We start from the raw sequence: 17,383 nt of genomic DNA, 5'->3' as shown, positions 1-17,383 counted from the left end.
ATTTTAAATGCTGTAGGCGAATAATGATTCCTAGTTAGAAATTAATTTTTGAGCCAAAGATTATTCTCAAGGTCATGCTTCAGCTAAAAAAGGGATTGCTAGTTACTTGAACCTCAACCTTTCAGTTGGCAGGATTTCCCCCAGTGAGCTCTCCATTCTCTGGTGGTTGTTTTGCAGGGTATAGCTCTTAAACAAGCTACCTATGCAGTTGCCTAGAAAAAATGACAGATATCAATGATGCATGGAGCAGAGACTTGAAGAATCAAAGCACATCAAAAGTACAATCCGGGTTGGAAACACAGCATGGAGGTGCACCAGGCATACCCTTAACACAGGCGATGTCCTTAGCAGAAATCAACCCAATTTGAAAGAAGTAAAATTAAATTTTATTATAATAAAGTTTTCCTTCCATTAGGAAAAAATGAAGATGCCATACATCACAACTGAAGTCCTGACATAGCTAATAAAATACAGTAACTATTGAACAAGAAAAGCAAACTTTCCATTACTATAAACTTATGAATTTCTAATATCACTAGATTAACTATCATTATAGAACTAAATTTTTCTCCCTACAGGGAGTCTAAAAAGCAAGAACAAGAATTTGTCTTTATTTAAGATTTTCATTAGAAGATCTGTAAAATTATAATTACATTTAATGTTATTGGGAATAAAATGCTATGTGATGACATTCCATACCATTTCAAAACATTTCCTGATATTTTGAGCCAAGCTGAACTTATTACAGGAATATATCAAGTATTGCCCAGATTGTCTGTTTTCTCCCTTTGAAAACCACTGCATGTTTTTTAATCAAAACTTAATATGTGTATTTTAGTATAAACATATAATTACTGGGATTTTTTTTTTCCTCAGACTCATTTCTCAGAATATACTCAGTGAAAACCAGATACTCATGTTGGGATACAACCACATATCTTGCCTCTGAATCTTGCTTCTGGGCCAGAACTGGGCCGAGCCACCCATCTGCCCAGGCCAGCCACAGCCCACAGTGGTCAGCTTTCTTGCAATGAACTGCACTGTCAGGGTTTCCAGGGAAAGAGCACATCTAATCCTTGGATGATGTGCTCACAGGTGGGCGAGTGAGGGTGTCTGCCCTGTCACCAATGACCTGCCCATTCTTCTCCAAAGCTGGCAGCCCTGACCTCTTTTCCCCCATGCTGTGAGTCACCAACTGTTCTTCCGAAGGTAAGTCCGAATGTATGAACATGTTATCTTCCATAAAAACACCAAGTGGACTTGCTTTTCCATTATGCTTGACTCCGTACTGAAAGCTCTAGGAAGTGAGTGTAACATGAAGTCATTCCTTCCGCCTCAGCAGACAGATGGAGAGACATTCCAGTTCGTTTCCAGCCTTTTGTCTTTGGAGCATTTTTGGCATTTCCTTCAGGAAACTGGAGGTTATGACCTCAGGTTTCCGTAGTGAACACACTTCTGTTTCCCACAGTTAACCTTACCCAGAAATGACATCTACACTATTAGGTAAAGTTTATCTTCATGCCCCAACTGTGTCCTGTGCATATTCAATGACACTTGAAAGCACAAATGCTCAAAGTAACAATAGGACTGGAGACTCACACACACCAAAATACTTTGATTTACTCCCCAGCACAACAGTATCGAAACGAGAATTGACTATTAATATAACTCTGTGATGCTTGCTGTGTGCTCTGGCTTTCATTTTATAGTTGGAGAAATTGAAAGCCAAGAGGGTTAAAGCTTTCCAATACTGTGAACTGAATTTTATTGCAGATAAAAGGTGCTGTGCTACACAGCCTACATTCTTCAACTCGCTTATCCTTTGACATTCCTTACTCCCATATTGTCCCAGAGAAGTCCAGACGGTTTCCAAAATAAATAAAGCTAAGTTAATATTATTTCCTTTATCTATATCTTCATTCAGCATATTGATGAAGTGCTGAGAATACACATTTTGGTTGATGAGTTCAAACTGAATATAATTTAAATTAGATTTACAATCACATTGGTGTATATTAGTTTATGACAGAATTCCTGTAGTTGATTTAGTTAGGTTTTGCATAATTATATTTACTTTCTAACATGGTATTCAGAAAGTTGGTGGTTTTATCTCATTCTTTAGTACTCTTCAATGTTAACTCATTGAGGTTTCTCTTCCTGAAAAAGATACAGTGGTTTCTAAACAAACCACATCTTTTTCATGCTATAGTTTATCAAGGTGAAATCCTTTAAAGAAAAACAGAAGTTTGTACTTAGGTATGTTTCCAAAGAGCCTCAAGGTCAAAGAGAATGTCTCAATAATTGTTTTCAAAAATGCTCTTCACAAAGGGATCTTTAAAAAACATCAGTTTATTAATGTTTAAAAGTCGATAAAGCTATGTGCAAAATGATTCACAAAAGTCAGAAACCTATTAAATACTATTTTTTTAAAAAAGACATTTCTTGGTTTAATTGCACTGAAAATCAAACTAAAGAGACAGTAATATATTTTTATTCTTTCTTTGTGACACTTATACACATCTTCAATTACTCTCTAATGAACAACTGTACTGAAAAAGTTCTGGTGTTCCCTATCAGTTAAGGTAATGCTTTCAAGGGCACAAGAGGGTGGTATTTTCTTAAGAAATACACATTCAATGGTGTTAACACAGGTTAGAAAAATCCAATAGAAAGACATCTGCTGAAACAAATACATTCAAAAATCATGAAAAGTTCTTTTAACACAACAAAACACAACCATCTTGTTGGTTAAAATGAATCACGTAACACTCTGAAATAAACATCAACAAAAGTGCCAAAGACAGCTGTTGTATTTGTTAGACAAAGTCATTAAGAAATCTCTCTTGGTTTACAAAAGTTAACTCCCAGTCAGTTTTCACCTTGTTTTGCTTGCTTGTTTCTCCCATAGCACTAAGGCTCCTGGCTGATAGCATTGAAAGTGGACTTCTTCGTGCGAATTACAGCCACAATGGACATGATGCCGGAACATTTCATTGTAAAGACGGTTTTGTTTCTCGTTGTTTTTTAAAGAATCAAAGTGACTTCAACCAAATTCCAAAAAACTGATCCAGCTCACATGGAAACTTTGGCCTCAGCATGTGAAATTGCTTTACATCTCCATACCAACTCCCTGCCTACCTACTCAACACAGCCTACCTGCTACAGATCATCAACAAATGGCCCTGGGGCCACTGCCTCAGCTCTGGCCAATACCAGGAGGCTAACATATAAAGTAAAGGAGTTGGAGGAGAGGCGTGAAGGGGAAGGGAGGGAGGGATGTGCGGAGCATCCCGAAACAAGCAGAAGTGCACACGCTCACTCGAATTTGGAACTCAAGTGAAAGAACACATCTTTCCAACGCTCCAGACAGACGGACGCTTTCACATGGGGACGTTAGTCTTTGAGGAGGGGCCAAAAGAACCCTTCGGGAGCTTGACAATGCTAGACCTTTGGCTCAGTGCAAAATCAAAGCTCCAGTGGGGAGGAAACAGACTCCAGGCCGGCCCGATCTCCACCCTTCCCAGTGCATTGTTCAGGGGAGCTACTGCTACCACAAACACGAGGCTGCAGTTTTCCCCCTCCTCCCTCCCTCTGGCTCGCAGCAGCTCCTCCCTGGCAACAGTCGAGGCCCAGAGACAGGCCCTCTACCCCCACCCCCGACACCGGGGTGGTGGGCGACCATGTAACAGTGCTTCCCACGGGTTGGCAGCTGTCCGTTTTAGGAGGACGAGTTGACGTTGCCAGAAGACATGATGGTCTCGGGGTTGTCCCCGTCGTCCTTCTGGGGGTGGGAGGAGTTGTCCGATTTACTGCGGCTGAATTCCACGCCCGCAATGATGGGGCGCTTGAACTTGCCGGCCGAGTCTCCGCTGGGACACTGGCAGCAGGACATGATCCGGATGAAGGCCCGGCGCATCTCCTTGTTGGTCAGCGTGTAAATGATGGGGTTGGTGCCGGAGTTGAGCACAGCCAACACCAGGAAGTACTCCGCTTTGAAGAGGATGTCGCAGGTCTTCACCCTGCAACCCACGTCTAGCAGGAGCAGGATGAAGAGCGGGGCCCAGCAGGCGATGAAGACGCTCAGGACGATGATGACGGTCTTGAGCAGCGCCAGCGACTTCTCCGAGCTGCGGCTGGCCTTGGAAATGTTCTTGCGGAAGGTCAGCCGGCGGCTCCGAGTCCTGACCAGGGAGTAGATCCTGCAGTACAGGATGACGATGGAGAGCAGGAGCAGGGTGAAGACGGTGGTGCAGAAGAGGATATAGTGCTTGTGGTAGAGCGGCAGCACGGTGGAGCAGCTGGACAGCGTGCTGATGCAGTTCCAGCCCATGATGGGCAGGCCGCCCAGGATGAGCGAGATGACCCAGCAGGCGCTGATGAGCAGGAAGGAGCGGAAGCTGTTGCTGCCGTTGTGCAGCTTCATCTTCAGCATGGTGATGTAGCGCTCGATGGCGATGGCCAGCAGGCTGAACACCGACGCAGAGAGCGCCACAAACATACTCCCTTCCCGCAGGAACCACTGCGCCGGCGTCAGCTTGTAGGTGGTGGCCCCCGACAAGAGCAGGTTGGCGGTGTAGGCCACTCCCGCCAACAGGTCTGAGAGGGCCAGGTTGCCAATAAAGTAGTACATGGGGCGGTGGAATTTCTTGGTTTTCCAAATGGTCAGCAAGACAAAGATGTTCTCCAGGATGATGAAGCAGCAGATGAGAATGAAAACCACCGAGGTCAGCTTAATGCCATTCTCCTTGTCCGCGCTGATGTTCAGCTTCCCCGTGTAATTGTAATGCCGCACGATGATATCGTAGTTGACATAGTCAGAGACCGAGTTGCGGAGGGCCTTGACCAGCGGGATGTTGGTGGGCCCCATGGTACCCGCTCTGTCTCCGCGCCAGGAACCCGGGGAGCTCTTCTCCGGACGAGCGCTAGAGGGCGAGGCTGAGGCGCGAGCTGTCACCCGCTGCCGGGGAGGTTCAGGGAGCAATCCAGGCTTTTTTGTGCAGCCTTGCCTTGCCTGGGGAGAGCCTCGGAAACCGCAGCCTGAAACAAGTCACAAAGAGGAAGGAGTCAGGCAGAAAGCCACAGCGCACTGGCATAATTCATTCTGGCTAAGGCACTGCTCCAGTTTTGTTCTTGTTGATTTGGTTTAGGGAAACGTAGGGAGGGGAACTTTTTTGTTAAATAAATTTCTTGCAAAAAGGGGGGTGGGGCCGTTGCGGGTAGGGGCGAGGGGAAACAGAGGAAGAAAGCCCAAACATTTACCCAAGCTGAAAATTTCAAACACAAGGGACGAAAACTCTCTCCCTAATGTCACAGCCGCTCAGATGGAAATGGGAAACCTGGGGTGCATGGGGGAAGGAGTAGGGGTGGGGAGGCGCCCCATTCGGACTCCACTCTCGCCTGCTCGCCCCACCCTCGACGCCCTGATTTCCATTCCGGAGATTCTCCGAAGCCGCTCAGCTGCGCGCTCACCACCAGCTCACGGCCTCTCCTCGGAAGGCACTTAACCGCCAGCCTGAGGGTGGAGACGCACACCTCTTCCCTCGCCCCACTTTACCCCCCACCCACGCCAAGCTCAAGGACGCAAGCACCACCTCCTAATTGCCATGCAAGAAATTAGATTTGCACGAAAATCATTTGACAGCGCAAGTCATTTTTTGGACTCTATTAATAACTCTCTAGGAGCAGGTGTGCTTAGGGTCGGAGGGCGCAGCGAGGTGTGGGCAGGCGGGTCCGCCCCATCTTGCGGTAAACAGGAAAGCTTAGCGCCTCCGTGAAGCAACTGCCTTTTCTACCTTCTTCTTTTTTTTCCCGCAAGTCAGTGCAAGTAAATTTAAAGGCGCTCAGTGTAAACCATTCATAAGAGATTGCAGCAAATCCCAGAAGTTTTGCACATCAGTTGATTGCATAAATATTTTAGGGTTAGTATCACACGAGAGAGAGAAACAGAGAGGAGAGAGAGAGAAAGAGAGAGAGAGAGAGAGAGAGAGAGAGAGAGAGAGAAAGTTACAAGGCTAAAGATAACAACAGTTCATGCCACCACATTCCTAATCTCCAATGCAAAAGCGCTCTCCAAAAAGGCGCCCACACAGACGTCTAGGGCATTGCTAAACTCGCCGGCGCAGCCTCACTTACGGCTGCCCTCCAACGCTCTGCCTCCCTTAAACACCCAGAAACTGAAGGGAATGACGCCCAGCAGCAGTCTGCAAAAGTCTCTTTCAAGTTGGTTAAAAGTTTCAAGGTAAGGTTGCAAAGAAAGAGTGCACTAAAGGCGGCGGGAGCGAAGCAGGCAGAGCTAGCTCGCGCCCAGAGGCTCCGCATTCCCATCTCATTCGACACCCCGCGCGCGGGCAGGACAAGTTTAAGCCATCGCCGCGTCCCGCATATTCTTTGTCTACAGGCTTTCCAAAAATAAGCGCCTTCCCTGTCTTCCCACCGACCGCGACGTCCACTCGCCGCTCCCACTCCCAGTCGGTTCGGCAATTAGGAATTCGAAATTAGCTCTTTTCCAAACTCCAGGCACCATCAGTACCGCCCCTCGCCCCCCGCGCCCGCGCCCCGAACAATCCGATGGAGCTAGGCTCCTGGGAAGCCCAGAGAGGAATCTTTTTCAAACTTTCCGTTGCCTTCGTTCGGGTTGAAAAATTCGTTTCTGACTCCTGCGCCGTCCGGCCCGGGGGCCCCCGGCGCCCCCGGCCCCCACGCGCGCCGCCCGCAACCCCGTACCTCGCTCAGGCAGGACGCAGCTGCGTTCGAAGAGCTCCGGCTCGGCGCGCCCCGCTCCTCATCTTGTTGCCGCCCGCAATGAGCTGCGTCGCGCCCTGGCAAACTTAACTCCAGTCGGGGTCCCCTCCCTGCGCAGCCGTGCACTCCAAAGGGTAGCCCGGCTGGCGTGGCCCTGGCTCCCGGCAGCGTTCGCCTCGCAGCGCCGCGCAGAGGCAGAGTGGCTGCTGTAGGCAGAGGCGGGGAGGGGTTAATGCCCTAACCCCCCACGCCCTCCGTCGGCGGCTGAGGGCCCCCGGATCTGGGCTGCTGAGACAAACTGTCCAGGAAAGAACTGGGGCAGACGCAAAAAGAGAAAGAGAGAGAGAGAGAGAAAAAAAAAAGCACCCTCCCCCCCACCAACCAGAAAAAAAAAAAAAAGCAGAAGGGGCGGAGCGTGGTGCCCCCTGGATTCTAATGTATAAATCTCTGCCTTCGCCCGCGATCAGCCGCCGCTCTGCGCCCTGGAGAGGAGAGGAGGGCAAGAGCCCTAGAAACTTCTCTCCCGAAAAGTCTTATCTGAGGTGGTCCCGTAGCGCACCTCCCGGCTCCCCCAGCCCGCAGCCCTGGGAGGATCAAGTCCCCAGATCCGGGTCGGGCTACCCAGGGCCGCGTTCAGCGCCCACAGGGGAAACCGGAGCCCGGGCGAGGAGTGGCTGCGAAGGGGCTGCGAGGAGTGTGGAGCCGGCGAGCGGCCCGGGAGCGGAATGAGCCTGAAGATTCCCCGACACCGCCGCCTCCCTGTGGGGATCCCAGTGCCGCCGAACCCCTGGAGGTCCGACCCGCACGAAGTGGCTTTCCCAGGGCGTCCAGTGAAAAAGGGACGAGCGCCGGGTCTAGTGTTGGGAGGGTGTTGCCCGCCCTCAGCTGGACGCGCAGTGGGGCCGGGTGTCCCAGATTCCAGCCACTGGCGACGCCTTTGAGGAGGGGGCCCGCTGCCGGGTCCCGGGTGATTTAGGAAGCCTGTGCAGCTCAGGAATTTCCAAAGGCAAGACCCGCCCAGCTCCGCCGACAGCCTGCTGCTGCCCAGCTTGAGACTGGCGTCCTTCTCTGTCTTTCTTCTTGGGGGACAACGCGCAGCCCCCCAAATCTCAATGTTCCGGACCCATCCTGTTCTTTTGCTTAGATGCTAAGTAAGAACCTGGGGCGGAGAAGCAGCTGTGCACTGAATGTGCCTGGGGGGCAAGCTCTCTGCACTTGTGCCCCTGCCCGCCTGTCACCAAGGTTTCCACTCAGTCCCGGGTCTCACCGCCTTCCCATCCAGGCAGATGTAAATGCAAAACTTCCCCCGCTGTGCAGTTTCAATTGACAGACACACCCTGTACCTGAATGACTCAGAAGGAGCTTGAACGAATAAACAACAGACCCCTGGCTTCTGAGATTTTATGAGCTTGCAAAACGAGAGAGAGAAAGAGAGAGAGAAGCGACAGTTAACTCACAGCCGCCTTAAAGCCCTCATCAACGGCATTTGCACTCAACACAGTACCCACGCATTCAGTAACAGCACCCGCATACAGCATGGAAATCAAGATAACAGTACCCTAGACAAGAATCGACTCAAATGGGGTTTGAGGGCTTCTTTCATTTACAAAGAGAGTTACACTGTGCCTACCTAGCACGACATAAAGTGAGCAGTCTTTCTTTCTTTCTTTCTTTCTTTCTTTCTTTCTTTCTTTCTTTCTTTCTTTCTTTCTTTCTTTCTTTTTTGTGGATGAAAAAGTTTAACTTAATTGCCCAACCAGACTGTATCAAGCTAGATTGTCTAATTTCACACAACTGTTCTGTGAAGCAAGCAAGTGTTGTTGGCCTTTCATAGAGGAGGGAGGCGTCACTCAGCTTAAGTGACCTGTGGATTTCACAACCGCTGAGGGGCAGAGCTAGGTTCCACAACTTCAGCACAGCAGATGCCTTATGACACCATCAATCAATAAACAGTTCAGGAGTCAAAATGTATGTTTCCGAAAGGAAATGAAGTGGGAAAAGTCAGGGAGATAGATTAAGTTCATAAGTTGGAGGCCACAGCTGCCCCACCCCCATATAATCTTATCATCAATCAGATGATTCCTCCCCCAAAAGCACCACCCTTTACCTGGGACCTGGGAGCAGTCCTGTGTAACCATGCCCCTCTTCGAAGCTAATAAAAGCCCAGAGAAGGGGAGTGCACGGCTTCTTTTTTCTCTCTCCGCACCCCTTGGCCCCAGGGTATGAATTCCCGTTTCATCTTTCCTAGCCCGCTTTCCATAAATGGAGCCATCTTGTGCCTGTGTATTCTTCTTACTTTCTAAATAAACCTTACCATGCTGCATGCTGTGTTTAGAATTCTTCCCTAAGTAAAAGGCAAGAACCTGAGAGAGTAATTTTGACCCAACCTAGCCCACAACAGAATCAGACCTCTTTTTGACTATCCATGTGCAGAAAATGTACGTTAAAGTAGCCTTGTAAATGTCCTTTTAAAATCACTTAATTCCCAACGGCGTGTATGTACAATGTTTACACATACATTTACTAATGAGTATTTTTAAAAGATTTAGTTATTTATTTGAAAGAGAAAGTTACAGAGAGGCAGAGAGAGAGAGGAGAAAACGTCCATCCACTGGGTAGCTCCCCAAATGGCCACAGTGACCGGAGCTGTGCCGGAGCTGTGCTGATCCAAAGCCAGGAGCCAGGAGCATCTTCCAGGTCTCCCACACAGTGCAGGGGCCCAAGTACTAGGGTTTCCAGGCCATAGCAGAGAGCTGGATTGGAAGTGGAGCAGCCAGGACTCAAACTGGCGCCCATAGGAGATGCCAGCACTGCAGGTGGTGGCTTCACCCAATACACCACAGTGCTGGTCCCAATGAGTACTTTTTGAAACCTCTCAATGTTGGTATATAATATGGAATGTAAAGTTTTACTCTTAGTAATTGTGTACCAAATTTAAATGTTACCAATATTAATTCATTGAATTCCTACAGTAACCCTACAAGAGAGGTAGCATTATTCTTTTTACAAACAAGGAAACTGAGCCCCAGACATATTCAGCAACTTGGTTTGCTGTGGAACATGACCTTAGGCAGGTTGCAGACTCAACCACAACTCCAAACCACCAGATAAACCTCAAGCATGTCAAAGAATCATGTAGGGGAAATCAGTCCTTTTCGTATGAATACTCTTGGCGAAGATCATTCAATATTGATCCAATATTTTAAACGGCTCAATTACTTAGCAAGATTCTTTCTTAGGACCCACCTATGAATTATAAAATGTGATAAATACTAAAGCAAAATTAGAAAGTAGGCAAAGCTGTTTTTCCAGAAATATTTTCCTGCCCATTCCAAGGCTTTAGTTCCCACACAAGTCCCTGCCCATTGCTCTCAAGAGAGACCCTAAGAATTGCATCCTCTTACTATCTCTTGCCTGCTAGCCCAACTCTTTTCTGCTACTCTGAAAGCCAAGCCTAGGGTCCCTACCTTAGTTCTCATCGCCCTGAGGTTGCCATCTGATACCCAACTCATTTTCATGTTGCTCCATCCCAAATTTCTGACTTACGTGTGTATTAGCATTTCTCTTGAAGAGTTACCAGATAAAATGCCATGCAGTTCTTGGGCTACATACCAAAGAAAAATGTTGTGGTTAATCAGATTCACAGGGAACTGGTCAGCTGTTTTGTTATTTGCTAAATCTGTCAACTATACTATTTCCCCATTGCTCCACTCACTTTTTAGCTCCCTCTCCTTGCCGTACTCAAGTCCCCATAAAGATCTAATCCTCTTACACATCCATTCACAGGAGAATAACTAGCCTCCTGCTTCATTGAGAAAACAGTATGCACCTCGAGTTCCCTGTTCTCTAAGTTCCAGCATCATAACTCCACCAACACTCACCTTCTTCCCACCTGTTTCGAAAGTAAAAGCCATTTTACTACTTAAAAACTCTTGCTCATATCACCGTGCTGCTTCTTCCCAATTTTCTAAGATTTGGCTTAATTATTACTTCACTCCCTTATATTTTCAATTCTTGGCCTCTGGTGACTTCAATTTACATGAATGTACATGTTTTCTTTACCAAAAACTCACTGTCCTTCTTCATCCTAGATCCCACTAACTCTTCTGTTCATCAACAGTAAAGCGTCAGTAAGCCTGGGGACTACATAGTCATCGGTTCAGCCTTAATACTGCTAGTTCCAAGCTTAATACCGCTAGTTCTGACTTCAGGAAAGTTCCTTTAGCTTACCTGAGCCTCAATTTCCTCCTCTCTAAAATGGGATCATGATCATGGTGTTTCAGTCATTGCAAGGATCAATGAGCTTCCTAAGTGCAGAGTCATCTACAGAACGGAAAGAATTCTTTACCCTGCCACCTCCTCTCTCTCTAACCTTGTTAGAATCGTTGCTTTCATCATCTTGTTCTCCACCTTTCCATTCACTTTCCTTTTTGATTTTCAAATAAAATTATTTTTAAATCAAATTAATATATGACATCACTTTTAGAAGATCAAATAGCACAAAACTTCCAAAAAGCATCAGTCAGTAGTGGCTTCCTGGTCTGTAATCCTCCCAATCACAGTGAGCCTAGACATTTACTCTGGTAAAACTGGCAAATCTTTAAATTCCACTGCTTTATAACTCTATTTCCTTACTATCAGTTTAAAAAATATCTATAGATTTTCTGCTATTTAAAAAGAACTAATTCATTTACTATTAAAAAGCATGGTTGGGTTATAAACTTTATAAATTCTTATATGACTGATATTTCTAAGATTCTGTTCTTAAATTAGACTAATATTCTGGCTAGGTATCAAGTGACAGCTTGCATGTAATTTTTCCTGGGATTTTGAAGGCGTAACTCTTTTTTTTTTTTTTTTAATTTCTAGGATCACTGATAAAAAGTCCAAAGCCTGTCTCCTCAGGGATCCATAATGATGTGATAATTTGCAGTGGTTTTCCAATCACTTTATAGCTCTTGAAATGACCTGAAATCATTTACTTGACAACTTCATCATTTCCATTTTCTCTTTTTTTTTTTTTTTTCTTTTGAAGCATCCACTACTCAGATTGTGGAAGATCTGGGCTGATGTTTTAATTTTTCTTATATTTTATTACATTTTCTACATCTTTACTTTTTGTCCTTGTTTCTGGAAGATTTCTCAATTTTTATCTTTCAGTACTTCAATTAACATTTTCCTTTCTATTATCACATTTTTAATTTCCAAGTGCTCTATTTTTCTTTCACAAATGTTACGTTTTTATAAAGACCTGTTCATATTTCAAGGATGCTGTGTTTTCCCTCACCTCTGAGGATATTAGGGTATTGTTGTTGTTGTGACATTTTCCTCTATTTTCTTAATTGTCTCACTTTCTGATTTGTTTTGGTCTCTGTTCTCTGTGTCAGTAGCTTTCTCATCTGTCAAGTGGTCTACGCTGTTGATTCATATTTCAAACAGAAGCACTGAAAGCTCAAGAAAAATTTTGTATAGTGGCCAGTCAGTGAGGGATGGCAGGTGATCAGACTGCTTTTTTTAAGATTTTTTTTTTTAATTTTGAAAGAGTCACAGAGAGACAGGGACACGGACACACACATACACACACACACACAGAGAGAGAGAGAGAGAGAGAGACCTATCCACTGTTTCATTCCCCAGATGGCTACAATGGCTAGCACTGGGCCAGGCCAAAACCAGGAGACAAGAGCTTCTTCCAAGTCTCCTATGTGGGTCAAACACCTAGACCATCTTTTACTGCTGTTTCCAGGCCATCAGCAGGGAGCTGCATTAGAAGCGTAGCAACTGGGACTCGAACCAGTACCCATAAGGCATATCTGTATTGCAGGAGACGAAGGCTTTACTCTCTGTGCCACGACGCCAGCCCCAGGCTGCACACTTCCAAAATTTTAGTTTTAAATATTTATGGGGTACAGTGTGATAACTCATGAATGTATTCAAAATGCGATGAGCAAATCAAGTTAGTATTTCTATCTCCTTAAAAAAAAGTATGTACACTTGATAATTCTACCTGTTTGTGGAATACAGTGTAATAGTTTAGTAAATGCACACTGTGTGTACTGATCACATCAAGGTAATGTACATTTCCCTCTTCTTGTCATTGCTTTATATTTTGAGTTTTCAATTCCTCTCTTCTATTTATTCATAAAATATATTATGAGCTATTAAGAACTATGATCTCCCCACTGTTCTGTGGAACATTAGAAATTATTCCTTCTAAGTATGTTTTAGTAACTGTTTGCCAATCTGCCTCTATCTCTCCTTCCAACCCTTCCCAGTCTCTAATGATCATTGTTCTACATTCAGATCCACTTCGGTTTTCAGCTTCCACCTATGAGAGAGAACATGGAGTACTTATCTTCTGTTTTGTTTTATTTTAATTAACCTCATGTCCTCCAGTTATACCCATTTTGCTGCAAATTATAGAAGACTATTCTTTAATGGATGGATGATATTTCAGCGTATATTCCATCATCTTTCTTTATTCATTCATCCATTGATGAGCATCTAGTTTATTTATTTATTTATTTTTGACAGGCAGAGTGGATAGTGAGAGAGAGACAGAGAGAAAGGTCTTCCTCTGTCGTTCGTTCACCCTCCAATGGCCGCTGCCGCGGCGCTCTATGGCTGGCGCATCCTGCTGATTTGAAGGCAGGAGCCAGGTGCTTCTCCTGGTCTCCCATGGGGTGCAGGGCCCAAGCACTTGGACCATCCTCCACTGCACTCCCAGGCCACAGCAGAGAGCTGGCCTGGAAGAGGGGCAACCGGGACAGGATCGGTGCCCCGACCAGGACTAGAACCCGGTATGCCGGCGCCACATGCGGAGGATTAGCCTATTGAGCCGTGGTGCCAGCCAAGCATCTAGTTTATTTCATATCTTAGCCATTGTGAATGCTGCAACTATACGCTTTTGTGGTAGGAATCCACATGTTGATATGCAGAGATCTCGACTTCTGGGCAGGTCAATTCTACCAGAGAAAAACTGAGGGAAAGGATATAGAATTTCATCATTAAATATTTTGATTTGAAATGAGTCACCATGATCATGATTGCCCATCCACCCACACACACACCTGACTCCACCAGGTATCTCTGAGTACAGACACCTTTGGGTTTAACCCACAGAAAATCTCCAATAATTGCTAGAATAAGGGAATTGGTATTTGCCTGTTTAGAGGTGGTAGGCTGGAGATTAGGGTGCTTATTTTAATTCAAATAATTTTATGTAAAAATCAAAAAGGAAAATGGATGGGAAGTGAGATAATGAAAACAGTAAGTATGTTATGGTTAGAGGGAGAAGCTGGCACTGTGGAATAGTAAGCTAAGCCTTCCCCTGCAGTGCTGGCATCCCATTTGGACGTTGGTTCATGTCTTGGCTGCTCCTCTTCTGATCTGGCTCTCTGCTAATGGCCTGGGAAAGCAATGGAGGATGGTCCAAGTGTTTGGGCCACTGCACCCATGTGGGAGACCCTAAAAAAGCTCTTAGCTCCTGGCTTCGGATCAGCTCAGCCCCGGCCGTTGCGGCCATCTGGTGAGTGAACCAGTGGAGGGAAGAACTCTCTCTCTTCTCTTCCTCTCTTTGTAACTCTACCTTTCAAATAAATAAATAAAATCTTTTAAAAAAGATTAGAAATGGTAAGGGGTATGTGATCCATGTTCTCACCACTGTAATGGATGCTTTATAAGCAGATTTCTTTATAGATCAGCATTTAGCACCGTCTCAGAAATACCTGGAGCTTCTAATGCCTGATCAAGTTTGAGAATTGGTAGTGGGAATTCAGTTTACTTCTAGGATACCACTGCTGTTTCCTTAGGTCTCAACTTTCTCTGGTCTGACAAGCCAGTTACACACATTAATTTGTTTTCTAAAATTTTTTGCTACTGCTATAGGTAAATGAATCTTGAAACTAGTATAAGTTAAACTTAAATCCCTCACTTGTAAAGTCCTGGAAGAAGCCATAGATATATTTTTTTAAATTTTTTATTTCATAAATGTGAATTTACAAAGTGCAACTTTTGTATTGTTGTGGCTTCCCCCCCAACCTTCCTCCCTCCCGTGGCCCTCCCCTCTCCCTCTCCCATCCCGCCCTTTATCGAGTTTCATTTTCAATTACCTTCATATACTGAAGATCAACTTAGCATGTACTAAGCAAGGATTTCAACAGGCTGCATTCACACAACTGCACAAGGTATAGGGTATATAGATATATTTTTACATGGTTATTTGTTTTTGTAAAATATTAAACTAAAGCATTTTAACCAAAATTGACTAAAAAACTGCTGTCTTATTCCCCTAGGAAGTCCTTTCTGTTTCATATCCCCTAAAAAACATGGTTGTACAGTTGCTGAAGGCATTTTTGAGATTCTGCTAGGGGGAAGTCGAGTTAGGGCCATATTCAGTTTGAGTTTAGAAAGGTATGTGCATGAGTGTCACAGTCCTTCCACGTGATCTCTAGCCATCATTGTATGGAAGTGATATCCAAGACTGTATCAACCACCCTCCAGAGCTGCCTTAGCAGAAATATTCAGGGATGATGTCATGTGACTCTGACCTTGTAGCCAGTCTGGGGACAATTCTTTCAAAGATATCCTGTATACATTGCATTGGAAAATTGGACTCTCACTGACACCTAGCTAAAGCAGAAATTCTCTTCTCCCCAGGACATATTTAACATTTTAGTACATATAATTATAAATATGTCATACTTTTCTTAAATCTTTAACAGGAATCACACAAGAAAGATAGATTCAAATTTTCATGTATGTATGTTTTTAGCAGGGTATAACTATTACAGTTATGAAATAAATCTAGAAATATTTCAATAAAATAGGTGAAAAATTATGGGTTCCTCAATTAGACTTCCATATTTTATTTTGTCAGGTACAAATTTATTTGTTGATGGATTATGAGAAAATCCATATTAAAAGCTAATGGAATATGGAACAGAAACAATAAAAATGAGCAAATAAATACATGAAATTTATTCACATGTTGAGAAAAAACTTGTGCAAAAAATTTTCAGCTCAGTCTTCTGTCATCTTTTACAATCTTTGTCCATACAAGATGAGGTTGCCCTGCACAGTATACCAGCAACCCCTACAGACTGCTCTGCCACTGTGGAGGCCAAGAATGAGTGCAGCAACACAGAGGAATTCACAGAGGGATCCAAGATCAACACCAGCAAGCATCAATAGGATGACGATAAAATGTTTATTGGAAGCTTGAGTGGGATGCAAGCAAGGAAGATCTGACTGAATGTTGGTCTTAATTTGGGCAAGTTGTAGACGATACAGTAAATCAGATTCAGTCACTGAAAGAGCAAGAGGAGTTGTGAGTGTGCTTTTCAGGGATGGTGCTAGTGTTGATGAGGTTTTGGAGTCTAAAGGACACAAACTTGCTGGCAAATTGATAGACCCCAACAAGGTCAAAGCTTTCCAAGGGAAATAACCCCCTAAACAGGTTTTTGTGGGTGCATTGAGCCCAGAAACTTCTGAAGAATAAACTGAAGGATATTTCAGAGACTTTGGAGAGATTGAAGTATTAAATTTCCCATGAATACAAAAGCAAATGAAAGGAGGGTATTTTTTAAGAGTTGTTTATTTATTTATTTGAAAGGCAGAATTACAGAGAGAGAGGGAGAGACAGAGAAAGAGAGGGGTCTTCCATCCGCTGGCTCATTCCCCAAATGGCTGAAACAACCAGGGCTGGGCCAGCCTGAAGCCAAAAGCCAGGAACCAGGAGCCAGGAGCTTCATCAGGGTCTCTTAGGTGGGTGATCCAGGCGCAAGCACTTTGATCATCTTCCACTGCTTTTCCCAGGCCATAAACAGGGAGCTGGAAAAGGGAGACCTGTGTCACAGGTGGTGGCTCTACATGTTACGCCACAATGCCAGCCCCAGAAACAAAAGAGTATTTTGAATGATCACATATATAGATGAAGAGCCAGTAAAGAAATTGTTAGAAAGCAGAGCATCCAATTGGTTCTAGGATGTGTGAAATAAAGTTGCACCACCCAAAGAGATATATAGGGAGCAGCAGCAGCAACAAAAAGGAAGAGGTGCTGCTACAGCTGGTTGAGGAAGTGGTACTAAGTGTTGTGGCCAAAGTCAAGGCCAGAACTATAACCAAGAACTTAATAACTATTATGATCAAGGATATGGACATTTCAGTAGTGCCTAAAATGATGATCAAATCCGCACTTGCTATGGGGGATATAATTATATTGGTTGTAACTACAGGAACTATAGACATGGACAAGGATATACAGACTACAGTGGTCAACAGAGCACTTATGATGTGGTATCTTGAGGAGGTGGCAATCACCAGTCATCCTAAGGTACTAAGGAAACCTGTCTTGAAGGATGACATTGAAGCTTGATCTTCTGTTGATCTAAGATGATTATTTCGTAGAAGACTTTCTAGTGTACAAGACACAACAGTGTCCAGCTACATAGAGCCACCCATTAGTGTTCTTTGTTTTTACTTTGTTCTTCGTTCTCTGTTACAACTCAATGTGTGTTGTGTTTTGAGAAATGTTGTTTGTATAATGTCATGTTAAATCACAAATAAATGCTTTCTATGTTAAAAACATTTTCAGATCATACCAAGAGCATGATACATTATAAAAGGGAAGATCCAGGTTTTA

At 44.6% G+C, this 17,383-nt stretch overlaps 1 protein-coding gene and 1 pseudogene across 1 annotated transcript; one reads left to right on the top strand and one right to left on the bottom strand.

Annotated features, from left to right (window-relative positions):
* Window positions 1-2,331: 2,331 nt before the first annotated feature.
* Window positions 2,332-7,049, bottom strand: S1PR1 (sphingosine-1-phosphate receptor 1). Its single transcript, XM_062191842.1, has 2 exons — window positions 6,724-7,049; window positions 2,332-5,037 (listed from the first exon to the last, which is right to left on the bottom strand). The coding sequence occupies exon 2, from the start codon at window positions 4,865-4,867 to the stop codon at window positions 3,719-3,721; it is 1,149 nt and encodes a 382-aa protein (XP_062047826.1). The 5' UTR covers window positions 4,868-5,037; window positions 6,724-7,049; the 3' UTR covers window positions 2,332-3,718.
* Window positions 7,050-13,777: 6,728 nt separating this feature from the next.
* On the top strand, window positions 13,778-17,073 carry LOC133759151 (heterogeneous nuclear ribonucleoprotein D-like; annotated as a pseudogene).
* Window positions 17,074-17,383: the final 310 nt, after the last annotated feature.

This window comes from Lepus europaeus, chromosome 5 (genome assembly GCF_033115175.1).
Source record: "Lepus europaeus isolate LE1 chromosome 5, mLepTim1.pri, whole genome shotgun sequence".
Classification (NCBI taxonomy): Eukaryota; Metazoa; Chordata; class Mammalia; order Lagomorpha; family Leporidae; genus Lepus; species Lepus europaeus.
The sequence above is the reverse complement of the archived record's forward strand: the minus strand, read 5'-3'. Positions and strand labels throughout refer to the sequence as shown.